Below are 26,448 nucleotides of genomic sequence, written 5' to 3'. Positions count from 1 at the left end.
TATCTTCATTACTCCTAGTAAAATCCTTGGTATCTCATTTATAGGGATACTGATAGCTCATCTGAAACATAATTTAAAAGAAACCATTTCTCCAAGGTTATTGGTTGCTTACCATCAAATAATTCTAATTGCCTTGTTTAAAAAAGTATTTACCTGCATTTAAAGCAAAAGAAAACTTGGGAAATATTTTTTAAATGTATGCTTTTATTTTCAATTTTTTAAAAACAAACTTTAAGCTATCTCTTGCCATGAAATGTGGGATTAATGCCCCAACTTCTGTAGTTTGTAACTGTTCTTATAAACTGTCTGATTGATTAATGAGCTAGCTAATGTTTAAATTTCTAAGCCTTCCTCATCAATTGCTATCAGGTATATAAAACACAAGAATTGATTGAGTCCATGCCCAGTTGGTCTTTCTAGAGTAATTGTACTTCAGTAGTATTTTGTGTTTAAATATATGAGTCAGATGTAAACTTTCTAAAATATATTTTAATAATATCTGATTTGTGTGTGTGTGTGTTTTAATAGGCAAGAAAACAGCATATCGTTGGTGAAAGCTTATTGGAATGAACTTTTTACCCTTGGTCTTGCCCAATGCTGGCAAGTAATGAATGTGGCAACTATATTAGCAACATTTGTCAATTGTCTTCACAGTAGTCTTCAACAAGGTAAAAAGCACTATATTTCCTTTTTCAGAGTATAAGAGGGGATGTCAGTTTTATAAAGTGTTATTATTAAAGTTAGATATCTGATGATAATGTCTTAGATACTAACATCCTTTTTACTTAGATAATATTTACATGTTTATAATTTCATTGATCACCCAAAAATAATTTCAAATGAGAGTACAACAAAATTAAAGCAAGTATATTTAAGTCTGGCTGGCTATTTCTGACCAGGCCTTGTGAATTTTTGTACTTTTATATAGGTACCAAGGAATCCAGGGTGAGCTTGTGTAGAAGTTCAAATATTTTAAATATTTTTTAAAAGAAGATCAAATATTTTAAAATGTATTCTTCCGGCCAATTTTTAAACTAATTTTCCTCACTGTAACCATTTGAATCCCAGGATAGGCTGATTTTTAAAAGTACTGAAGAGTCACAGAACTCCCTTTTTCCTTTTCTTGATGCCAAGGTAATTACAACTCTCATTCATATGAGGAGACAGGTAGTCACTGATTTATACATATTTAACTTTAGAATGGCATATGACTAAGAGGGTGCCCACTCCTCAAATAGAAAATGCCTTTTGAGTTCAGAAATTATTTATAGATTGGGAATTATGTTTTATTTCCTTACCGTATTCTGTTTCCCATTGTATTGTATCATTTTTAAATTATCTGCTTCCTCCTCTTTAGGGGCAGAGAAATCACCTGAAAATCTTATCAACAGTAGATCTATTAGAAAGCAGCACTACATTCCCATTTTATTTGTGGACTCCTATTCTTGATTCATTTCTCTTAACTTTGTCTTGCATTATATAGCCTACCTTCACTAAAGCTATAGTTGACAAATCAGATGTGTTTTAAATGCAATAAATTCACATGTTTATCATTAACGTTTATTTTACTCAATTTTTCTTTGGTCTTAGTGTTTTTTGTGAAATATTTTTATTTTCGTAGTGTTGGTAACATAAAAATCTAAATGATTTTGCTCATTTTTAAAAATCAATATAAGCTTAAATAAAAACCTGTTACCAAAATTTGAATCTTTTGTGCTTTGATTGGCCAGTTTTTCAGATGGTTGTCTTTACAGCTGATCTTCTTAAAGGTATATCTTGCAAGGAAACATTACACTTAGGGTTTTTTATACTAAGAGCTTATTTTGTTTTTTCTTGAATGAACAGCATCTGAAGATCATTAATTAGTTTCATCTATACTTGCAGAAATACTGAATTTTAAACATTTATAGGTTGGTTATAGTTAAAGCTGGAAATTAGTAAGATAGGAATATGTTTGATAAAAATAGTCATACATTTTAGCCAAAAACTTTATTTGCTTGTTTGTTTATTTTTAATTACAGATAAAATGTCAACAGAAAGAAGAAAATTATTGATGGAGCACATCTTCAAACTACAGGAGTTTTGTAACAGCATGGTTAAACTCTGCATTGATGGATATGAATATGCCTACCTGAAGGCTATAGTACTCTTCAGTCCAGGTATGTAAATATTGACTTCTTATTTAAAATATAATTTTTGAGGGCGTGAAGAAATTGGAACCCTCATACATTGCTGGTGGTAATATACGATGATGCAGTTAAAGTGGAAACAACCCAAGTAAATGTAATATACGCATACAGTGGAATATCATTCAGCCATAAAATGAAATTCTGATACGTGCTACAACATGGAGGAACCTTGGAAACAGTATGCTAAGTACCCTCTTACCTAACAATAGTAGGTTTTTTAATAAATATAAATATAATATAGAATATAGTCAACAAATATTTCATTGGATTAAAAATGTCTTTTTAACTAAGCTGAGTCATTTCATTTTTTATTCCTGTTAAAAACAAAATGAGCAAAATCTCTCCTACCACTTTTGTAATAGAGAAAGCTATTTATTTTAGTAGAACCCATTGGTCTCATTTTTTTATTATATGTTAGAATATGTGTATGAGATCAAATAGTTTTAAAGGTTTGAAGTGTAATGAGTGGTATTTAGTAGTATTTGTGGAGAGAGCCACACATAAGATGGGGCTTCATTTTTGATCAAAATGTTCTTCTCACCCCCTTCCACCTCCTCTCTACTAGGTGTCTTATTACTGTTTCCCCAAAAATAAGATCTAGCCGGACAATCAGCTCTAATGTGTCTTTTGGAGCACAAATTAATAAAAGACCCGGTATTAGATTAGATTAGACTAGATTATGTTTATTATATTATGTGATATATGATACTATATGATATAAGACCGGGTCTTATTTTACTATAAGTAAAATAAGACCCGGTCTTATATTAACTTTTGCTCCAAAAGACACATTAGAGTTGATTGTCTGGCAGGTCTTATTTTCCGGGAAACACAATAAGTGAACATTCAGAAGTAGGGTAACATTGTATTCTTTACTGTTTCAGATCATCCAGGCCTAGAAAACATGGAACAGATTGAGAAATTTCAGGAAAAGGCTTATGTGGAATTTCAAGATTATATAACCAAAACATATCCAGATGACACCTACAGGTATCTAGAAGTTAAATACTGTTTATTTAAATTCATCTTAAAATTTTTTTGTGAATCTATTATTATTTTCCATTCCAAGAGTAATTAAATATTCTAGTCAACCTTGACCTTTCAAATAACTAATGCTATTAAAAGCAGTATACATTGTTACAAATCCTTTACATGTAATATTTCATTCAGTGCTTACATTTTATATAGAGGAGACGTTAGCACAGAGAGGTTAAGTAATTTGCCCACGGTCACACAGGAAATGGCAGGGCCTGACTGTGAACGTAGGTAGTCTGACTATAATCCCCAAACTCTTTTATTTTCTTCAGATGAAATGAATTTTATTAAAAAAGGGGAGGGGGGAGTGACTGAACAAACAAATACCATTAGGCTATTTTGATAATTAATTTTGAAATTTGGTTTATATTTCTACCAAGGTATTTCTTACTAACGTCTTTTGAAAAAGAAAAAAATTGTAAGAGCAATTCAGTATTTGAAGAGGGACAGTATCATAGTGAAGCACATGGCCATCAGAGCCAGAGTACCTAGGTTGGATTCCTGACCATACCTTTACTAGATGTATGACCTTGGGCAAGTTATTTAACGTCTGTTTCAGTTTCTTTACTGTAAAAGGGAAATAATAGTATCCACATTTTACAATTAGTTTAACAACTACATCAGTTTATGTAAAGAGCTTGTAACAGTGTCCGTTATATAGCAAGAGTTATATAAATGTGTTTACTAACATTATTATTTAACATACTTCAAGCTAGTAAAAGAACATTTCACATACAATAATGTTTTGCATATATTGAAAAATAAATTCATACGCCAGTTTCATCATGAAAATCAGCCTTAGTTTATGTAACCAGTGTCTTACCCTACTTTCCACCAGTTCTGTGGATGCTGCTCAGCTGATGGGAACAAAATGAACTGAGCAATTTCAGTAGAACACGTGGCTATAGGAAGATCACTTAATCATGGGGCTGCTGGCTTCATTTGGTCTCAGGTGTTGGAGTGCAAGGCCTTAAACTAGAGGAAGAAAGTTTCTAATGTTGTTTTCTACCTCATTATACAAATAAATACAGCATTTAATTTTTTTCTCTTTTAGACAGACAGCTGTTTGCTGACCTCTGTTCTGTTGGGTTCCAGGTGCTTTGACTGATCTCTGGGATTCTTTCTCAGTTTCTTACCTTCCTATTTACTTAGAAATAATAAATTATTTTTGGATAGCAGTTTTCAATTTATAATGTACTTTCACATTACCCTGCCAAAATTTAAGAATCTCGCTAGCACAGAAACTGCCAGAGATCATTTCGTTCATTTTCACAACACTGTGAGAGAGACACAGAGTAAGTAGTGGCTTACACACATTCACATAGCTGGGGGGCAATTGAATCAAGGTTTGAATCCAGTGATCTCGATTCCATATTCTGTGCTCTTCACAGTGATAACATCTATTTCTTGTTTTACCATTCCCAATAGTTTTTTGTAAAACAAAACTAAGAAACTATTATCAGGGAGCTTTGTGTTTCCTTAAAACACAAAATATCGTTGTTCTTACGAGCTCAGATGAGCTCCTACACCATCCTTAAATATGTAATTTGCTCCATGGTTTAGCAGCTTAGCTCCCTGGCCCGTCCAGCCAACTGGACACAGCACAGCATCGCAGTTAGCAAGGCTTTCCAAGAGTCTGCCAGACTGCGCGTATGTCCAGTTGGCTGTTGTACACTCTAAGGCTGAAAATACTAAGGCTTTTCTTGTATTAAATTAGGCCACAAACAGTACACATGCAGAAATTACTTGTATTTGTCTACTAAATCTCTCTTTGATTTATGACCTTATGTCTCCCTTTCCACTTTTTTCTTTTTAGGTTGTCTAGACTGCTACTCAGATTGCCGGCTTTGAGATTGATGAATGCCACCATCACTGAAGAGTTGTTTTTCAAAGGTCTCATTGGCAATGTACGAATTGACAGTGTCATCCCACATATTTTAAAAATGGAACCTGCAGATTATAACTCACAAATAATTGGTCACAGCATTTGAAAGCTAAAAGCTCAGTATAAACTTACTGCTCTTTCTCAGAACAGAAGAAGACACCAAATTGAACTCTTGCTTCCAGGGCATCTAGAAATTTTACCTTTCAGTAATAACCAAAAACCAAGGTATTTTTATTTTAACTTCCTTAAGAAGAATTTTGACTGGGCAGGCAGCAGGAATTAGAATTCCCCTTCCTGTCTTATTTAAGTGAAAAAGAAATACTACGAATTTATCCTTAAGATGACATCTAAAGTCGTCACCTCTTAACTATCTAAACTACAATGTATCATTATATCTTATTTCATTTTGTAAAAGAAATAAATTAGTCCTTTTTTTTTCAGAATTGTGTTTTATTCATGTTTAACTTCATTATGAGCTAGTATAAACTCACAGTCATCAGCTGTCTCTGAGAATGTCCTTGTATTTCGCTCTTCTATAATATAACCTGTTTCAATTACTATGTCAAAAGGTTATTTTATGCCCAGTGGTGTAATAACATTAGAACCAGAGGAAATAATAATTGAATATATATATATATTTTTTCATTTGTGAATATCATGGCACCCTTAGCATATACCGCTCTCATTGCTGGCAATGAGACATAGGTCATTCATGATTTTAAGAGTTGACTTTTTTAGTGTTGTGTATTATTAGTTACAAGCACTTTTTATTTATGTATGTAGCAGAAAGTTATTTCTGAGAATAAGATAGGGTTCATGTTTTAATATTTTTGGTTTACTGCTGTGTTTTAAAAGTAGTAGAGACTGATTGGGCCCAAAATGTTTCAGTATTGAAAAATAGATATTAAAAGTGTCCATTCCATAAAAAGCATCTGTCCTTTCCCTCTTTTCTGATCTGCATTATAACTTTCTGACCCTTCCATGGGTTTTGGCCAATTTCTTTTAGATCATTAGAAATACATAATTTGTTAAGTAATGGATTTATCATAGTCAATCTTTGTTTTCAAGGTGAGTGAAACAATTATTTTCAAGCAGTTGATAATTTTTTTAAATTTAAAATTTTAATATACAAAGGAATATGCACTGATTTTTCACTGTAAAGAGGGGAGGGCTGTTTTAATATGAGCATCAGCCTGAAGCCTTGTTATTGCCACAACAAAAGCATTTTAGACTCCTTGGATGTCTACCACGATAATGTTTTCCTTAGCAAACCTAATACTGTTAAATATTTCTTTGCTCTGATTTCATGATGAATTGTTTTGGTACGTTTATTTGTTGATTTAAAAAAAACAAATACGGAGATTTTATTGCACTCAGTACATTTTTTATAAAGATTTTTGCAGTGGAAGAGAAGCTGAATTTGGGAGGAGGCTGTGGGTTTTACTAATTACTACTTTATAGAAAAGCTCATTTTTAAAAATACCAACTTACAGTCTTTACCAACTCATTAAGGGAAACTTTTTTCCTTATTTAAAACACGATTTTTGTCAACAGGTTTACTTATAATTACCAGCTGGGAGAAACTACATTTACTACAAAATACTCAAATGAAAAAACCAGTAGATTTATACCTTTATAAATCCAAAGAAGTAAGCCAAAGATTTAGGAAAATGATTCTTTAAAATAATGTACTATTGGTCAATTAAGACACGTGTCTTTCAGGTATTTTTCCTAATTAAATTTGTAGTTATATTTGGAAGTGTTTTTAAAACTATATTAAAATGTGACCTGCATTACAAACTTCTGTTTCCTGACAGTATATTTGATTTCAGAGTCCTATTTGTTCAGTAGTCATCCATTTGTTTGTTTGTTTGTTACACTGTTAAGAAATCTCTAGTGAGATTTATTGAAGTATTTCCAGGAAGAGAAAATTGTGGAAAACATTTCCATACCCAATATGTTAGGATTATTACAATTCAGTTTGAAGACTTCCAGCTAAGTACTACAGACTGACTATTAATTTATTTTCTTTCCTAAGATATCAGTAAAATGACAGTAAAGGGTAACTACACAATGGCAAAATAGAAGAAATCAAACGATAAGAGAGTTCAATAAATTTTTGGAAAGCAAAATACAGTAGAGAAAAACTGACTTAGCAGAGCCAGAATCAAAGAAACTCTAATCTGAATGTCTGCAAAAGGCAGTGCAGTGAGAAAGAAGCCAGTATACCTGGCAGTATCCAGAAAAGATGTTCAGTACCCAGAGGAACCAGGTGCTCATATTCAAAGTTGGTGCTTGGGACATAGAAAAGGGAAGGATTGGTTACAAGTCTACAGAATCAGTGAACTACATGTCTTTCTCTACCCTTAAGTTGGGTGACTACTTTCTGTTTTTCTACCTTTTTGAGCAGGAGGCCAGAGGTAAATTCTCAGAGAAACTAACTGAAGATCATAGGATTTACAGGATACCAAGGATAACAGAAGGCTTGGATTAGATACAGGATTAAAAATGTGGATTAAGTGAAAATCTTCATTCTGAATGTGGGTTCCCTAACGGTGATCCTAGAATGCTGGCCAATCAGGTATAGGCTTCTGTTAGGAATTTTTTCTTCAGAGAAACTAACTGCCTCCAGAGAAAAGATCTCTAGACAATCACTTTTGGTTGTGCCTCAATAAGAAGCTCGACTGCCACTTAATCACTTCAGTAAAGCCCACTAATTTCCTAATCATATCTATACCTGGTGTTTCCATTCAACTCCCTAGAACCTACTGTTAAATATGAGGTTAAAGCCAGGATCACCAGACATTGGAGGAAAATATCTTAATACTTAAGAGATCAGACATGGCTGGGGCCGGGGAGGGGGGAGAGCAGATATAATGCAGGGATCAGAAAAATATCCATCCCCCAATATAGTTAATATTTTGAAAGCAACTAGATGTATCCATTAAATGAAAACAGGAAGCTTTAAAGGAAAACTTGGAGCAAGGAACTACCCCTGGAAATAAAAAATGATAGCCAAAGCATTTCATTAGGAGGATTGGAAAATAAAAGTTGTTGAGGAACTCACCCTGAAAATATAACAAAAGACAAAAAAATAGTAAGAAAAGATAAAATTAGGGAATCAAATCTGGAGGTCTTTAATAGAGTTTAAGAAAAGACGGAGGGGGTTGAGGGGAGGAACATGTATGGTTATAAAATGGTAATAGAGATCATTGTGATAGAACTGCAGTATCTTGACTGGTGACAGATACAGGAATTTACATGTGATAAAATTGTATAGAACTAAACACAAATGAGTAAAAGTAAAACGGAGATCTGAATAAGGTCAGTGAATTGTGTTGTCAGTACCCTGGAGGAGATGATGATATATTGTAGTTTGCAAAATGTTATGTTACACCATTAAGAGAAACTGAGAAAAGTATAAACAGGATCTCTCACTCTATTACCTTACACCTGCATGTGAATCTATAACTATCTCAATTTAAAATTTCAAGGAAAAAAACAAAACTTGAAGATAAGGAAATTATTATTTAGGTAATGGTCATCATTGGCTGCTAAAATTACAAAAAGTGAAACAAGCAGACACACCATGTGTGCTTTCTGATGGAATGATACCATCACATGAAATATACTTAACAAACCCCACATCTGGTCAAATACCTAGGTTTAATTACTAATGTATAGGAAATACAGGGAATAGAGGAACACAAAGACAATCGACAAAATACAGACTGGAAAACTACAAGAGAAACTGCCAGTTCATCAAATAAATTGGAAGGACAAAAAAGGCAGAGTGGAGAATGGGAGAACCTTACAGGTTAAAAGAAATTTAAATGAAAATCAGTTACAATCTATGGACCTTATTTGGGAAACAAAATATTATGAAACAATTGGAATTTGAACCCTCTGAATATTTGATTATATTAAGGAATTACTAACTTTAATGTGAGATAGGGGTATATGGTTATGTTTTTAGAAGTTCTTATATAGAATTATTTCAGATAAAAATTTTTTTTGAATAGGAAAAAAGTTTCATGAAAGTCACAGTTCAACATAAATTCAAATGTGACATGATTTTGAGCAATTATTGACAGAGTAAAAATTTGACCCTGATATTTTGAAGTTTTTCCTTTGGGGTTGAAAATTTAGTAGCATAAAATTAAATCCCTTTTCTGGATCTAGTCATATTACTGGATCCTTTCAATAAATAATATTGTGTTTCAGTTTTTAAACTCTTAAACAATTATGGAAACTTGAAGTTATGAATCGAATGTAAATCTTACAAACCTTGACCTTTTAAAGAAATGATATGGTGACTGGAGCCTAGAAGAGCACAGGATGAGAAGAGGTGAAGGAAGTGTGTTAAATTTCTCATCTCAAATAGTTGAGAATCAAGAGAGAATGTTCCAAATTGATGGGTCAAGGAAAATAGGTTTTAAAGCGTATTATTTAAAATCATAAAATAACCACTGGAAAATTAGAAATAATGTTCATTCATATCCTTTATTTAAAATTTAAAATATGCAGAAATTTTCTAATTTTAAATGTTTAAATTTTGAATTTTAACCTTGCAACTAAAGCACCAAATCTTTGAGAGCAGATACTTAATATTCTTCCTCGCTCCCCTACCTACACAGCACTGGTTATGCAATATCATTATGTGCTCAATATTAAATTCCTTACTACTATCTTGTTTCCAAAGAATTTTGAAGTAGTCTCCGCCAGTCATTTGAGATGAGGAAACAGGTCCCCAAAGGAGGAACCTTCACCTGGGGAAGCCTAGTCTAGGTGAGTTTTCCACCACGTGCTCCTAGGAAAGTGGCCGCTCAGGGGAAGCTCCAGCTCTGCGCACGCGCAGAACCACCGCGTATCGCGCACGCGCCGGTGGGAACCTCCGCTGCCTGCCGCAGAGTGTTTCCTCCCGGTGCGTTTTCAGCGGCGCACCCGGGAGGCCGGGCCTGCGGAAGAAGATGGAGTTGTTGCAGGTTCTGAAGCGCGGGCTGCAGCAGGTCAGCGGCCACGGCGGCCTCCGAGGCTATCTACGAATTTTCTTCAGGTAGGTGGCCAGAGCCATGCTCTTGGCCTCTGGGCTGGATTTGCGCTGGCTGGGTTCTTGGAAAGGGGTGCGGGCTTGGGGTCACCTTGGGGAAATCGCAGCTCTGGTCAAGGACAACCGGCCCAGTCTCTGCCATTCTTTCCCCAGGCCGAAGTCTCAGTCCAGGGTTCTCCCAGAAACAAGACCAAAGCCAGCTCTAGAGACAGAGCTGTGATATTGAGACAAGGGCATCTGGGCTGCACGCGCCCCTACCCTGCCTGCCTTGCTTCCCGGAGAGTAATGAGCATTACCAAACACTCAGTGTGTGACCTTGGAATGTTTTTTTCCCGTTACTGGCCTTCAGTTAACTCCTTGTACAGCAAGGCGTTGAACAAGGTGATCATAATGGTCCCTACTAGTCCTGACATTTGTTGAATCAGACGAGCAGCATCGTCCGCGGAAGCCGAATTGGAGACCAAGAGTCGAGGGAAAGCCAGGGCACTCGTATCATTTTGAGATGAAATAATTTGGCTTCGTGGTTTCCTGAAGGTTTTTGCTAACTCCAGTGCCTCATGGACTGGGGATAGTTGATAACAGTAGTCTTGTAATTTGAAGATACTACATCCGTATGTTTACTGTAATTTAAGTATATCAGTTGGATCCATTTATCTTGCGCTGCCTACTTGGTCCTGGTGACAAGGTGAGCAGGTATTCTAGAGCTCGTACTTGAAAGCTGACTCTTCGATAGTGGGTGGTGTGAGCCTGGAGATGAAGGCTAGAAGTGTACGTCTGGTGACCATTACTAAGCATCTTCTCATTTTTCTCCTTGAAGCAGCAGCCTTTATTTCTGAAAGCTGATATTGTCACTTTGTTTACGTTGTGTTTTGAACAAAGAATCATTCTAAAATGTCTGTTTTCTTTTGGATATTCACAGGACAAATGATGTGAGGGTTGGTACATTAGTGGGGGAAGACAAACATGGAAACAAATACTATGAAGACAACAAGCAGTTTTTTGGTGAGTGCAGTGTGTTTGGGGTATGAATAATGGGAGTGAGATTGAGACTTGATTTGACTGTTTTCCGTAATATACAAGGAGCTTCTTCGATGAATGTATAAACCTACATATACTTTTTTATTTAATGAGATTTTGTTATGATGTTTGTAAATTGAAATATTTTTACTGAAAATAATGGACCATTTTTCCATATGAATAAGTTGGATGTATCTGCAGCATTCTTTTTTGTTTGGATATTTGTGTTTTCGTATTCAATTTTTTAAAATAGCAACAAAGTATTCCACCGTATGGAAGAATCATTCCTTTTTCAACCACGTCACTAGTGATAGACATTTAGATGGCCTTCAACTTTTTGCTGTTAGAAACAATGCAGTGAACTTGCCTGTAACTATATCCACATTTATTTGTTTGAATATTCCAAGAGTAAATTTCTGGAAGTGGAATTGCTGAGTCTGAATATGCATATTTAAAATTTTAATACACGTATAGTGAGATTGTTAAGGCTCAGCTCCATCATGGTCTAACTCAATGCAGCCTTTCCCAAGGTTTCCTCCGTCTGTCTTCATGTTCCTTTGCCTCCTTAGATGATAGTTTACTTTTAGTTACTTATTCTCTAATAGAAGAAGTAAATCCTGACTGAAATCTGTATAACTGTCATTGATAATATTTGCTTACTATGTATCATCACCAATTTCCCAAAGGTTTTCTGGTGGTCGTTTAAAAATATTTATATGGAAACATATAACTCAAGTATGACTGCTGTGAATACATTTCTCCTGCCCCAGTCACAGGAGGAGCACTTTCTCTCCTGAATACCCTGACTGGCGGGGAATATATTCATCTACCCTCCTCGCCCCTCCCTTGGCAGGTGGGCTGAGGGAGAAGCAAGGATTCACCACTGTGGGAAAGGCCTGAGCCCCACCCACAGAGTGAGTTGTGTGGCAGCCACCAGGATGTTGATAAAGCTTGCCATACATTTCTTGGAGCTTGCTCTCACTAATATACCCAGGGTACTGTTCCTCTAACATTTCTCTTAAGTAAAAGCACATTAAAGTCTTATCTTAATAAAAGGGTTGTCTTCTTTGATATTATGCAATTGTGCTTTTTTAAAAGTGGTGTTTATTTTCTCCACATCTTTCTAAATGTTAATCTTTCTACCCAGGCCGTCATCGGTGGGTTGTATATACTACTGAAATGAATGGCAGAAACACATTCTGGGATGTGGATGGAAGCATGGTGCCCCCTGAATGGTAAGCTAAGTCAACATTTTTTTTTATTTGGCTGGTCAATATTTGTTTCATTACACAAATATTTGTTGAACATCTATTTATAAGGTAGTCAGTGGTGTTCTGAACGCATCTTTCCCAGTCATAATGACTGTGTAACAAGTTACCCTAAAACAACAGTAGTGTTTATCTCTCATAGTTTTTCTGGGTCAAGAGTTCAGACAAAACACACTCAGGGTGGCTTGTCTGTGCTCCAGGATGTCAGGCCTCAGTGAAAGATTCAAAGGCTGAATACTGGAATCATCTGAAGACTTGTTCACTTGATATCTGGCATTTGATGCTGGCTGTCAGCTAGCTGGGGCGCAGCTGGGGCATTGGGTTGGAATACCCTCTTGTAGCCTGGGCTTCCTCTGGAAAGTGCTCTGAGAGAGAGAGAGAGAAAGAACTTTGTCTGACTTAGTCTTGGAAATCATCCAGTATCAGTTCCGCATTCCATTTCCCATTGGTTGAGGCAATTAGAAAACTGCCCACATTTAATGAGACAGACCTAGACCCTATTTCTTGATGGAGATTTGTCATCATCACATTATATGTTGTGATATATAGGGGTATGGCTGTCTTTGGGGGGAAAACACTGTGTCACAGTACCATTTGGCTGTGGGTGAAGGGAAAGGCAAAAAGGGCTCTGGTTCTGATCTTATTTGGCCGTTTGACCTTAAGCACGTTCCGTAATCTCTCTGGGGCTTAGTTTTTCTCACCTGTGAAATGAGAGCCCCCAAATTTCTTGGATCTCTAAAAACTATGATTTTATAATATATCCATTTTAAAATTAAATCCTAAAAGCTGTTACTTGAATTACCAATTTTATATAAAATGTTTCAAAGCAAAATACTGATAGCTATTCTATAGATTGCTGATAATAATACCATTTGTGTAAGCTAAGCAAACGTGTTTGTGAGATTTCATCTACAGCCAGTTTTCAGCGTCTGATATAACTACTGGATTAATTAGGAGTGTTGTAGTTTGAAAACATGATACTGGATTTTGTCTTAAATAAAATTCCTTGGCTTTCAGCAGCACTGATGGTACATTTGAGGCTGGATTTTGTGTTCTTTTTAATGGGAAATAATAACCTATGGTTCTGTTAAGCTCTGAGGAACTGTGATTTTAGGTTTAGTGTATCTACCTTCTCAGAAGAGGCATTCTGTATGTCAGGGGCACAATTTGAGACCAAGGTCTCAAAGCAGAATGTTGGCTTTAGGAGGTGAAGTGTCCTAGTTTTTATTTGTTTAGTTGATTGTTTTTTCGGAGGAGTGGAATTGGTCCTGGGAAGATGTGGAAGGCTGGTGGGCTGTCTTGTTCATATTAAAATCTATCTCCTTCAAAGAAGTCATCTAACATCGGTGCTCAGGGTCTGTATTTTGGGAGATGGAGGAATGGGGGGTGGGGGAGGGAACTGACTTAAATTATGAGAGATGAAACATTTAAAATTATAAAATAGTAAAAAATCGGAAAAGATACAAGTACTATTCAGCCCAGCAAATCCTTTTATATAATCTGACACCACATGAAAATGAAGCTGAAAGTTGTGGAAGACATCACTCTGGCAGGTGCCTGAGGGCCGCTGAAGATTCAGAGCTGAATTTATCCGTGGAGTGGAGCCTCCTGAGGGCTGAGCACCTTTACTGACTCTTGTGTGAAAGGGAAGCTTGAAGGCCTGTGACCAGTCATTGTAGGGAGAGGTGAGGATGGACAAGCTCGGCTGTTTGTTTCTCAGAATCCCTTTTGCTGTCCTACATTGTACAATTCTAAATCTGGATTCTTACCTTTGGATTGACTCACGAATAAATTTGAACTGAGTTGATTTATCTTCAATTAGAGATCCAAGTATTATCTTACACATAGAGTAATGAATAACAAATGCAATTTATATCTTTATTCATTCAAATAACTATTTTTTGTGTTTTTACCAGGTGCTTAGAACTATTGTAGGCACAGAGGATACAACAGTGAATAAAACACAGTTGTTGCTCTTATGGGAAGAAGTAGAAAAACAAATATGTTCTATATTTTAGGCGACAATAAACACAGGCAGATAATATGAAGGTGGCATTCATAAAGACACAGAGCATGGGTGGGTCAGGGGGCTGTTTTTATACTGGGGTGAGGAACGACTTCTTTGAGGAAATACCATTTGAAGAGGAGAGGGAGGAGGAGTGGGGTGGGGAATGAAGAGCTCCGGGCGGCCGGAACCACAGGTGCAAGAGCCCTGTGTGTTTGAGATGTGTCGCTTGTATCAAAGAACGGCCTTATGGCCAGTTTGCCTGAAATGGAATGAGTGAGGGGAAAATGTTAGGAAATGAGGTAGGAGAAATACGTGGGGCCCAGATCATGTAGATCTCATAAGTCATGTAAACACTTAGGCTTTTTTCCTAAATTTCTTCCAAAGTCATTGGAAAGTAAGGTAGGATATAATCTGTTTTACAGTTGTTGTTTTTAAATTGGAAATAATCCCAAACTTTCTGAAAAGTTACAAGTATTTGAATCATTTCAAAGTTAGGAAATTACTGATGATATACCACTACTGTCTAATCTTTAGACCCCGTTGAAATTTCATCAATTGTCCCACAATGTCTTTTACAGTAAGATCTATCATGTATTTTATGTGCATCTCATTTCTCTAGGCTCTTACACACTGGATTGGTTCCTCAGCTTTCCTAGATTTTTATGACCTTGACACTTTTGAAAATTACAGGCCAGTTATGTTGTAGAACATCCCTCAATGTGGGTTCGTCCAGTGTTTCCCTATGACTAGATTCAGGCTTTGCATCTTTGGCAGAAATGTCACAGAAGCAATGTGAGGTTCTTGTTGCCTTCTGTTAAATTTGTCCCATTACACTTCTGTCACTTTATCAGTCTGCGGGTTTCTCCACTCTGAAGTTACTTATTTTCTCTTTGCAATTAATTAGCGTTTTTGTGGGGAGATACTTTGAGGTTATATATCTCATTGCTCATCAAACTTTCAATTTATTCATTTAGTTATATCAGTACGAACTCTTATTTTAGTCAGTGGGTTATAGTAAGTTACCATACTGGTTCTTTTATTGATCACGTTGAACTCACTTGGACTAGTGGGAACCCATTCAACCCATTTCGCTGCATTTGGAGTCCTTTGGAAATGTCTCCATCATTCTTAGAGCACCTTTTTGCTTTCTGACAAAAGATGTTGCAGGTTCATCTTATATTTTCTCTGCCCCACCCATGGAAACAGCCATTTCTGTGAGGAGCCCTGTGTTTGTTTGGTTTTCTTCCTGCTGTTTTCTAGTGGAGAATGGTATTTAAAAACTAAGATCTGAGTGTACGCAATTGCTCATTGTAATGGGGGGTCACTGCTCCCAGGCCCTCTCAGTGGACAAGCCAGGGAATATATGTAATAACCGTGTGTGTGTCCATTTCTATTATGTCTTTTTCTGTATGTATATTGAAAACTATAGTTTCATGGCAATGCCACTCATTCCAGTCCAACACTGGTTACATTCTAGTTTTCTCCCTTTCCATATTTGTATTATTTTTTCCTTAATATAGTTACTTATTTGATCAATTCCACTGTATGTAACTAAGTTCCCATGGCTGCCTCCCTGCCTTCCTCGCTGGACTTCCTCCTTACCCCACTTTGCCTCCGACACCCTGCACCTGTCAGCATCCTCACTGTGTGGACACCCTCGTCTCCCCGGAAGGCCCTGACACCTTACTGGGCTGCTGCAGCACCCCTCCTCCCCAGCTCCCCACCCAACGCCAAGCACACAGGCCTGGCTTGCTGGGCCCCACCTCGTGGTTTTTGGACTCCGATATTTTCAAAGCATCTTTGTGGTTGCTGTGAATAGAGGAAGGGAGCTAAGTGGAAGTAGGCTAATGACTTGTGAGACTAGATTTAAAAAAACTGGCTTCCCTCTTGCATGTTCTCTTTCATTCACTCTCAGATTGCCTGCTCTGAGGAAGCCAGCTGCCATGTTACGAGGTGGCCTTGTGAGAGGCCCACGTGAGTGAGATTGAAAGCAAATCTGAGGTCTGTCTACAGCCTTGTGAGTGAGTTTGGCAGTGGGCCCTTCCCAAGGCAAACCTTGAAATGACTGCAGCCCCAGATGATACCTTGATTGTAACCTTGTGAGACACCCTAAGCCGGTGGCATCCAGCTAAGCTGCACTCAAATTCCTTACCCACAGAAATTGTGAGACAATGTTTACTGTTTTAAACTAAATTGGGGATAATCTGTTACACAGTAATAGTAACAGATAATGATACAATCCCAAATCTCACAACCTGCATCACTAACACCTTATCTCCGGCCTAGACAACTACACAAATAGTCCTCCGTGGTCGTGGAGGCCGTGGTAGAGGCTGCCTACCACAGGGGTGCCTTCTGAGTAAGATGGAGGGAACAGGATCTGCTGACAGATCGGGCTTTGAGAGAAAAAGGAGTCAAGGATGACGTCAAGAGTTTTGGCCTGAACTACTTAGTGGTATGTTTACTGAGATGAGGAAGACAGGGTAGGATGGGGACGGGGGCGGGAAGCGGAATTGGAAATCAGGAGTGCTTCTTTGTTCACCTGAAGGTCAGGGTAGAGGCTGGTGCTGGAGAGAGGGCGTCAGTGTGATTTCACCTGGTGTAGGGTACAGCTGAACTTCATAAATTATGGTAAAGCGTTACAAGACTCTGACCTTCAGTTAAATACTCTGTTACCCCGGAAATCACATTAGATTGTACCAACCATATTGCTCAATTCAATTGCTCCTTGATTGGTCAATTGCATTTGGACTGAGAGGAATTAGAACTGCCTGCTGAGTTAGCTATGTGTGGGCTTCCCTGGGTTGCTGCTCCTTCCTAGAACTGGCGTGTGCCTGTGGGGGAGGGAATCCTGAAGCTGTGCCTCAGGAGCTGTTACTAGAGATGTGAGCTCCTGTGCGGCATGAAGCTTCTAAGTTGGGCAGCTCCTGCACTGCCTGAGGTCGCGCCCGTCTCCCTGGAGCCTGTGCTGTGTCATTTAAGGAGTCCAAGAAAATCACTCCTGGATGGCTGGGTGAGCTGTCATCTGCATGAACTGCTGCAAAGACTCCGGTGAGAGGGACACCTGCTGCTGCCCAGCTGGCGAGCGGTGGTTCCCGTCCTCGGCCCTTCTGAGTCACCTGATGCCAAGGGTGGGATAGTCTGTGAGTCTGCTCAGTAGCTGCACAATCTCACCTAGAGAAGGAGTTCCTCCAGAAGCATCAGTGTTTAGGGTAGAATCAGGGAATATCTTTAATGAACTTCTGTGATTCACTCAGTGTTCCCTAATCTTGTGGGAACCTTAGAAATCCTGTGGGAAATGAGTTCATTTGATCTGTCTTGTATATAGGCCTTCATTTCTTTGAATCTGTCAGCAGCCATAAGGCTGCTAGGTCTACCAATAGATGAACAAAAGATGTGCATGGAGGTACAGAAGTCTGGGCCGGGCAGTGGAGCTACACATACCTTGAAAATAAAAAACTTATTGCCTAGAACCTAACACAGCACTCAGCTTACAAAAGGGTATCATTCAGCAAATATTTATTGAGCATCACACTGCATGTGAGGCACCAATGTGTATCCACATTCATAGTAGTGAGCAAACTATGGTGTCTGCTCCCTTGGAGTTATCGTCACTTAATGACTACTAGCTGGTAGACTAATACTGTGCTATAACTGTCAGTTTTCTTTGTTACAGCACCTTCATTTTCTTATCTAAGTTTTATAGTACTTAATGGGATCAGTGATGAGATTTTTAATTCCCTCAGGAATTTATATTAGTTTAACTTGATTGAATAGAATACTCAGGAGTATTTCAGTTTGTTGCAAATACCTGCTAAATACCACTTTTGATTGCCCTTAATCTTACCTTTAAGTTACCTAATTGGCCCCATCTATACAGTAACACACAAAAGTCTTTATTTTCATTTTTATTGTAGTAACCCAAATAAGTAATAAATGTCTACATGAAATTTGACCAAGTAAAATATTGTTGGTAAAAAGGTAGAAAGTTTGGGCTATTTTATGCATAATAGTATAAAATTATTGTTTTTGATTACATCCGGAGAAACAAAGATGCCTTTTTGTGGTTTGAAGTATTGGAACTCTGAAATCCTTTGAACCAAGTTTTAAAAAATCATGGCTTGGCTAGATTTTTCTCTGTGTATTTACTTTTTTCCCCACTGGGTGGCACCTTCTGTTCATTTCTAGGTAAGATAACTTGTCTTCTTCCTCCATGTAGTACATCAGTCTCTCCTCCTTATATATTGATTTTTCTTTTTACAATTAATGATTAAATTACTCAAGTAACAAATACATTCTTTGTAAAATAGTAGTGTATGTTAAAAGGTTTCCTTTTTTAACACAAAATAACTTTGTCCTCGAAGATTTTTCCAGTGCCATGGTGAAGTTAACAGATATTTTTGCTCTTGTAATGTTAATTTATTTATACCCTTAGCATTATTGTGGCAAGCTTTTTTTCAATTGGCATAAGTTCTAGAAGCTTTTGTAGAGAAACAAGGTGGCAGGTGGGGGTATTACTCAGAAATGATAGAGAGGAATCAAGGATAATTCATAGGTTTGGATAATTATCTGGTGGTATCGTTCGTTCAGATGGGAAGACTGGGAGAAGGGTACGTTGCGGGGTGTGAAGGATTGGAATCAAGCCTCTTTTTTGGATGTAGTGAGTTTGAGATACCTGTCGAAAATCCAAGTGAATAGATACGTTAAGTAAACAACGATATATGAATGTGGAGCTCAGGATAGAGGACAGCAAAGAAGAGTGAGAAGTCGCTAACAAGGTAAAAGGAAAGGCAAGAGAGAGTAGCATTTCAACATGGGAAGGCTAGCTGTAACTGTTGCCACGAGGTTGAATAAGATAAGGACAGAGCAGTCTCCTGTTGATTTGGCAAGATGAACGTCATTAAATCTAAGTGGAATCTGTTCTTGACAAAAATGAAAGGATCAGAGAAGTTTAGAGAATCTGGCAGGGGTCAAGGATAATCTACGTAGCCCCTTAAGAGACAACCACTGTCAACATTTGGCATATTTCCTTTCACATAATTTTTTATGTAGTTGTTTGTGTACATAATCATACTCAGTTTTTCTGTTTTATTATGGGACAGGTGGTGTTTTAATAGTCTGTTTTATTATTGTACTTACTACCATTCTAATGTTTGAGACTTTACTGCCTGGTAATGTCAGCCTTCCTGATTGTTGTGAGTTTACAAAATAATTTTCTTAGACTTTCAGCTGATCCTTAGAGTTATAATTGCCAAACCCTACTGGGATTTTGATTCGAATTGCATTTCATTAAAAATTATAGTTACTGAGCTAACAAAGTTTGAGTTGGCTATCTTGTAATGAACTATCTTTGTTTTTTAAATTTGTTAAATCCTATCCTGGGGTTAGATTGGCTCTCAGGATTTGGGCAGATACTTAGCTACTGTCATAATCCTAACCCTGTTTTCATCTGTTGATTGTAATTTTAATTTCTGACCAAGGGTTATCTTCAGCAATTGAGAAGCTGTGTTCAAGCCTCAGCTCTGTAATATCTGTGCTATGGGACCTTGTGAAAGTCATTTTAATTCTGTTTTCTCAGTTTTTAAATATGGACTATTAAATAAGTGACTAAGTGATATGTGTGAGAATATTTCATAAACTAAAGTGGAATAGAGTCATAATAGTTTTAGTATGATGAATATTTTTACTTAAAAAAAAAATCAGGACTCTTTCTTTAGTCTTTCTTTTTTTTTATAGAAGGCGTCGCATATTTATCACTGAACCAACCTACTAGTGCAGAAACACATTAAGAGAAAACTCATTTTTCCCATAATTTCCCAGTAAAACACACCCAACTTGCAGTGCCATGGTTAAGATCCAAGCAACCCCGACACAGCATAAGTATGTGGTGCCATCCCTTTGCGATTTCTTATGGACCCAGCTTCGTTCTACTCCAGTTCTCTTCTTGGAGTTGTACCTGATTTTATTAGTGGTTTTCATTTGAATCCATTGGGGAATGGGCCGATCCTGCTTTTGTTTCTTGGCCAGGAACCACTCCATCCTGAAAGTCTTGTGAGAGGACATGGCGAGGAAGAGTCAACCGCACGCCCTACAATGGCAGCAAAAAAGAGAGCTTACATTTATTTTTTGAAAAACTGAAAAATCTGCGGTATCTCTAGGCTAGTGATGTTAAGTGAAAACATCTGAAACATGAACATTATGGCCAGAAACCAGCCTTGATTCCCAAAATTAATAATGTATATTATCCAAGGAGAAGAAAGATTCGAAACTGCCTGTGTTTTTGTTGTTCATTGTTATTTGGTAATGTTTTATTTCTGAGAATTTTCTGAAAGGCAAAATTAAACTTTTTTATCCTTGTTATTAATACCAATCTTAAAGACAGTTTTCATTTGCAATGATTTTTTAAAATCTTTATATGGTATATATTTTATTTTTCTTAAATTTCCTGTTAGGCTGTTTTATTCTTTCATCACAAATAAATCCCTTCATTTTGCACTTAAAGTGAAGTAGTATATTTTCAAAGAGGGGAAAAGTTTTCCTTCTCTGTTCCTTGATACACTTTTTCCTCTTATACAACTGAAAATAGTATCAACCACTTATGGGACTGCTTTCCATTTGAGTTGTGTTGTAATTTTGATTTCATGTTTTTGTTTCCAGTTATTTTGATACAACTTTCATATATTTGATTACTGAATTTTTCCCAAAATATCGTGTATTTTCTGTTAGGCACAGCTAGAGGAATGAGTCACAGGAGACCAAAACTGGTGTATTAGAATTTATTTGGCGTGTTTGAGCAGTGGGAGGTCAGGTTAGAAAAGACCATAACCTCCCCGAGCAGGAGGGGTATGGAGGTTTACAAGGGGAGGTAAACACGGCTGTTACTCTTCTATGCTTCAGAGCTTTTCGTTGCATTGTTCATCGCAACTGAGGGTTTCGAGGTGTGACCATGTCCTCTCGGTCCATATCCTGGTTCCCATGCCGTTGTCCAGGAGTGTTCAGGTCTGTTGATCCTGGGCTCCTGTGAGAAAAATACGAGCCAGCAGGTGCACTCAAGCCGGGAGCAAGACAAGATGGGTTCTGAGATAAGATGGTTTCTATTCAGCACATTCCAGGTGGTTTCTCCAGCCCTGGGGCGGTTTCTAGAAGCTCCTGGCCTAACATTTTCATTATGTTTCTCTTGTATTTATAACTTTCCGCCTTTCTGCCAGTCTTCTTATTTGTAGTCTCACTGGCTTTATCATCAAGTTTAAGTTATTTTATATTTTGCACTTTAAGATAATAACAGTGGTAATAAAATTGCAGTGGCACTAATGCCAGCTCTAACAGTTTTCTAGACACTGCTGTTAGTCCACTGACATCTTTCATTAATTGGAATAAAAATGAACCAGCTGAAAACCTGTTTCAAAATCTCGCTGGTACGGAAATCTAAAAAGTATGACTTATTTAACCTTTATTTAATAATAATTATAACAGAAGGGTTGTATTAGCCTAGCAGATAATAACGTTTTCTTGTTTCTTATAGTTCTTCCACTGCCACAATGAGAATAAATTGTTTACTTATCCCAAGTCTTGCTAGTAGCCTTACTGGTTAAACGTTGTCAGATTTTAGGTTAAAAAAAATCTTTTCATTTTCTTGAGCATTTTCTTTTTCTCTGTGAGATCTTCAGTTCCTCATTTAAGGAACTGAAAGAGACACAGAAAAGCTTTGAACCTTAGTTCTGTAAATATTTTAAACTTCAGGAGTATGACAACAATTCTTTGAATAAAATTTTTCTTTACTTAGGCTGACTCAACAAAGTAAAATATTTCTGCTGTGCCTTAAGTTTGCATAAAGCCCCTGGGTTTTTGTTTTCTTTTTTAAAGATTTTATTGGGGAAGGGGAACAGGACTTTATTGGGGAACAGTGTGTACTTCCAGGACTTTTTTTTCCAAGTCAAGTTGTTGTCCTTTTAGTCTTAGTTGTGGAGGGCGCAGCTCAGCTCCAGGTCCAGTTGCCCTTGCTAGTTGCAGGGGGCACAGCCCACCATCCCTTGCGGGAGTTGAGGAGTTGAACCGGCAACCTTGTGGTTGAGAGGACGCGCTCCAACCAACTGAACCATCCGGTAGCTCAGCGGCAGCTCAGCTCAAGATGCCAAGTTCAATCTTAGTTGCAGGGGGCGCTGCCCCCCATCCATTCCAGGATTCCAGGAATCAAACTGGCAACCTTGTGGTTGAGAGCCCACTGGCCCATGTGGGAATCGAACCGGCAGCCTTCGGAGTTAGGAGCTCAGAGCTCTAACCGCCTGAGCCACCGGCCGGCCCAAGCCCCTGGGTTTTGACAGCCTGTCCGTCCTTTGAGTGGCCAGTGGAGCCTGTCTCGCCAGCAACATCTGACGGCTTCAGAGCTCATGTTAGTCGTGGTGGTTTGGGTCCAGGTCACTTTCACTAATCCCCTGTTTTCTTTGGAGGACGTAACAGAGACATCGGCCCAGTGTGTACAGACTTCTTCATTCTTCAGTGTTAGCTGATCATGATACAATAATCTGTAGCCACAAATATAACAACAGCAATAGTATTTTATCTCTGTACTTAATGATTTTAGTCACCTAGCTATATCTATAAATTACTGCTGGCGAATTTTTTTTTTTTTTTAATAAATTTCATAGGGGAATGTTGGGAAACAGTGTTTTTTCCCAGGGTCCATCAGCTCCAAGTCAAGTCGTTGTCCTTCAATCTAGTTGTGGAGGACGCAGCTCAGCTCCAAGTCCAGTCGCTGTTTTCAATCTTAGTTGCAGGGAGCGCAGCCCACCATCCCATGCCGGAATTGAACCTGCAATCTTGTTGAGAGCTCGGCTCTAACCAACTGAGCCTCCGGAAGCTGCTGGCGAATATTCTTGTACTTACATAGCATCATAATTTTTCTTACTAACTTTAGTCTTAATTTTACTGAAACCTCATCCACTTGCCCTTTTCTGTGTAGCTGGGCAATCTTTTTTCTTTCTTGGAGCTGCAGTTCTATGCCCGTCCCCTTATTCCCTTTTTCTCAGTGTAATCTCTGTCGTGTGAGCTCCGAGCCGTCAGGGATCCCGAGTGAATTCTCTCTCCTCTTCCTTTCCCATATAAGCTCATCTTGGCTTCCTGCTCACTTCTACCCTTTGTCCCTTGGATATTGATTCTTCCTGTCTCTCATTAGAGAGACATTCCTCTGTGTACCTCAAGGAAGCACCAGCTTTGTTCTTTAGGCCAGATTTCTGGCACCTCCCTTTCAAAGGCAGATATCCTTTGAAATTAAACGTTTAAACACTTAAAACTGATAGACTTGTGAACTTTGGGCTGTGATTTAAAAATTTTAATATAACAAATTGTATGTTCTCCAGTGTTACAGACTTGAATTTAAGATGCATGCAGAATGCAGAGACCCTCTTCTTCAGCATTGGGTTTCAGACTATAGCTTCATGAACCAGAGCAACCTGAGCACACGGAAACTCCAGAATCAGCTTCTAGCATCTCATAGAAATACTGTATTTCATCGATTTTGAAACATTTTTATTTCTAAAATTAAGATACATATTTTAATCAATAGTGTCATAATTTAGTTGGCAGCATTTTCTTTCTGAGACATACATAAAATAATGGTGCATCTAAAAATTGACCGTGTCCTAAATTTGATGAAATACAGTAATGATAATAGCGGTAACTAACATCTGTTGAGTACCTACTATGCATGGAAACTTTTCTAGGTGTTTTATCATTGAATCCTTATACCATCCTTAAGAAGTAAGGATGTTCAGATGAAAAAACGAAGGCATAGAAAAGTTGAGCTAGTAAGTGATGGAGCTAAGATTTGAGTTCAATGAACAAAATAGCTGCAGAGCTGCCCTCTTAACCCTCCTGCCACTGTGCTACCGTCTCTTCATAACTGTCTTTTTTCCCCTCTTTAAGGCATCGTTGGCTTCACTGTATGACTGATGATCCTCCAACAACAAAACCGCCTACTGCTCGTAAATTCATTTGGACAAACCATAAATTCAATGTGAGTGGCACTCCAGAACAATATGTACCTTATTCCACCACTAGAAAGAAGATTCAAGAGTGGGTCCCACCTTCAACACCTTACAAGTAAAGAAAATGGAAAATAATTTAAACATGTAAAATACGGGGCTTTTCATGTAATTGCACTTTTACTGCTTACTGTTAACTTGATTAAAATTGTTTAAGTGATGTCTTTTGTGTCTTTTTGCCCTTTGTCATTTATCAATTGCAAAATAGAACCTTACAAACAAGGGTAACTGAAGTAGACTTCTGTTGGGGTGGCTGCCTGGTTCCTGGGTCCTCCTTGCCCCATCTTTATGACCCTGCCTCACTACCATAGCTGATGGATAGGGGAAGACCTACAGCTGAGCTGAGCCCAGCAGATTTTCTCGTGGGAATTTGAGATAGAAGTTAAGAGTCATCAGAGCTGGATGGCTTTTATGTTAGTTCTCTCTAAGGAGAAGGTTATCAGAGATTTCCTGTTTCCTGAGCTTTGATTCTTTCATAGTTTATTTGGATCTGTGAACTGTCCCAGGATCCATCCAATGTATTCTTATTTCTTTAAGTTAACTAGGGTCACTGATTTGTTGTTACTGTTGTTGCAACAACAGTACTTTAATATTCAGATTGGTCCCAGAGAATGGGTTGTAGGCAAAAGACGTGCAGGGAAATGAGGGATTTTTGGAATTGGTTGTGTTTGGGTAGGATGAAAGGCAGCGCCACATCCCTCTGTATTCTGGATAGAAAGCTAACAGCTTCAGTAATCAAACAGCTTATCAGGTTGCCAGGATCTATAACCCCCCTGAGGGTAAGTTCCTTGGATACTGGTTAGTAGCCACCGTAGAACAATATGAGGGTGATGGGAGCAAAATGTGAGGATTGTGCAGGATAGTTGCTTCCAGGGCACTGGACAACTAAGGGAGAGAGTGAACCTCTTTTCCCAAACCTCAAGTCATGGAGGGAAACTGGGCAATTATATGACCTAGCTACCTAACCTCAGGTTTCCTACATGAAAGGTAAGGGATAGAGTGGGATCCTGGTTGTTGGTGAGGGATATCTGGAAGGAGACAGAATGTCCTTGATTGCACATTAGTCACCCAGGGCGATTTTTAATCTCTAGAGGCCCCCGTTATTAAACCAGCATCTCTGAGGGTTCTACCCCCCCCCCCCACCCACCACCACCACCTGATGACCAGTGCTGCTAAGGCTGGGAACTACTGAGCTAAAGAAAACACCAAACTAGTTCTTCTGAAACTTGCTTAATCATAAAAAACTAAAGTTTTCTCACAGCCTCATCGCTGAGTATCCCTTACTCAGCTGGATCAGGTTGAATTTGGTGCCCTCTGGAGATACTGTATTCAATGTGCTATTTGGGCAACTGTCTGTAGTTTGCTGATTGACCGCTGCAGGGCAGGGCCTGCGAGAGACAGATTTTACATGCTCTACCCCCCTGCCAGTTCACTGCATTTTCTGTCAGGCCTAAAACATTGCTTTCTAAGGTCCTTAGGAATAGGCTGGCAAGGGAAGCTAGTGAGCAACTACAAGTTCGGTCCTGGCTTGCTGTTCTTTCTGGATCAGGTATGTTGGACGTTCACCTGGTAGGAGAAAAATGGGTGTGGTCTTTAGGGGAAGGGAACAGGTGGAAAGAAGTGGTAACTAGGAAATGTCTGATCTGCGCAATCTCCGACTGGTAAGTAACCTTCGGGTCTCCGGTAACGAAAGCAACAGGCTACCTTAGGTTTTAACCCGATTTTTTTTTTTTTTTATGCCAACTTTATAGGTCTAGGAACAGACACTTGAATCAGGCTGGAAGATCACGGCTTCTATCTTAATTCCTAGACCTGAGGTGGTTCTCAGGCTAAGAATGCTTGATTTAAGGGCCGTGCTATCATAATAGAAAAGTATATTATGAACCTTCCACCCAACTACCTCTTTAGGTGATGTGTACTTGGAAAAGAGAAATACCCAAAGTTTTTAGGGATCAG

The 26,448-nt window shown here is 38.1% G+C and overlaps 2 protein-coding genes and 1 pseudogene across 6 annotated transcripts in view; 2 read left to right on the top strand and 1 right to left on the bottom strand.

The window, feature by feature from the left end:
- Positions 1-5,547, top strand: part of NR2C1 (nuclear receptor subfamily 2 group C member 1) — a 38,583-nt gene extending 33,036 nt beyond the window's left edge. For all 5 annotated transcript variants that reach the window (XM_019732168.2, XM_019732170.2, XM_074326163.1 and 2 more), the window contains 4 exons: positions 529-668; positions 2,022-2,159; positions 3,074-3,179; positions 5,041-5,547. In XM_019732168.2, the coding sequence (XP_019587727.1) occupies positions 529-668; positions 2,022-2,159; positions 3,074-3,179; positions 5,041-5,215 (559 nt within the window). In that variant the 3' untranslated portion in view covers positions 5,216-5,547. The remainder of the gene's footprint in view (positions 1-528; positions 669-2,021; positions 2,160-3,073; positions 3,180-5,040) is intronic.
- A 4,460-nt stretch (positions 5,548-10,007) lies between these two features.
- NDUFA12 (NADH:ubiquinone oxidoreductase subunit A12) lies at positions 10,008-24,652 on the top strand. Its single transcript, XM_019732191.2, has 4 exons — positions 10,008-10,165; positions 11,079-11,161; positions 12,324-12,411; positions 24,374-24,652. The coding sequence occupies exons 1-4, from the start codon at positions 10,080-10,082 to the stop codon at positions 24,552-24,554; spliced, it is 438 nt and encodes a 145-aa protein (XP_019587750.1). The 5' UTR covers positions 10,008-10,079; the 3' UTR covers positions 24,555-24,652.
- Positions 20,361-20,515, bottom strand: LOC141568795 (large ribosomal subunit protein eL39-like; annotated as a pseudogene).
- Positions 24,653-26,448: the final 1,796 nt, after the last annotated feature.

This window comes from Rhinolophus sinicus, linkage group LG02 (genome assembly GCF_036562045.2).
Source record: "Rhinolophus sinicus isolate RSC01 linkage group LG02, ASM3656204v1, whole genome shotgun sequence".
Classification (NCBI taxonomy): domain Eukaryota; kingdom Metazoa; phylum Chordata; class Mammalia; order Chiroptera; family Rhinolophidae; genus Rhinolophus; species Rhinolophus sinicus.
The sequence above is the reverse complement of the archived record's forward strand: the minus strand, read 5'-3'. Positions and strand labels throughout refer to the sequence as shown.

Coding starts and splice junctions, on each gene's coding strand:
- NDUFA12 (XM_019732191.2), top strand. CDS start 10,080: ATGGAGTTGTTGCAGGTTCTGAAGCGCGGGCTGCAGCAGGTCAGCGGC. Junction 11,162..12,323: donor AGACAACAAGCAGTTTTTTG/GTGAGTGCAGTG, acceptor CTTTCTACCCAG/GCCGTCATCGGTGGGTTGTA. Junction 12,412..24,373: donor AGCATGGTGCCCCCTGAATG/GTAAGCTAAGTC, acceptor CCCCTCTTTAAG/GCATCGTTGGCTTCACTGTA.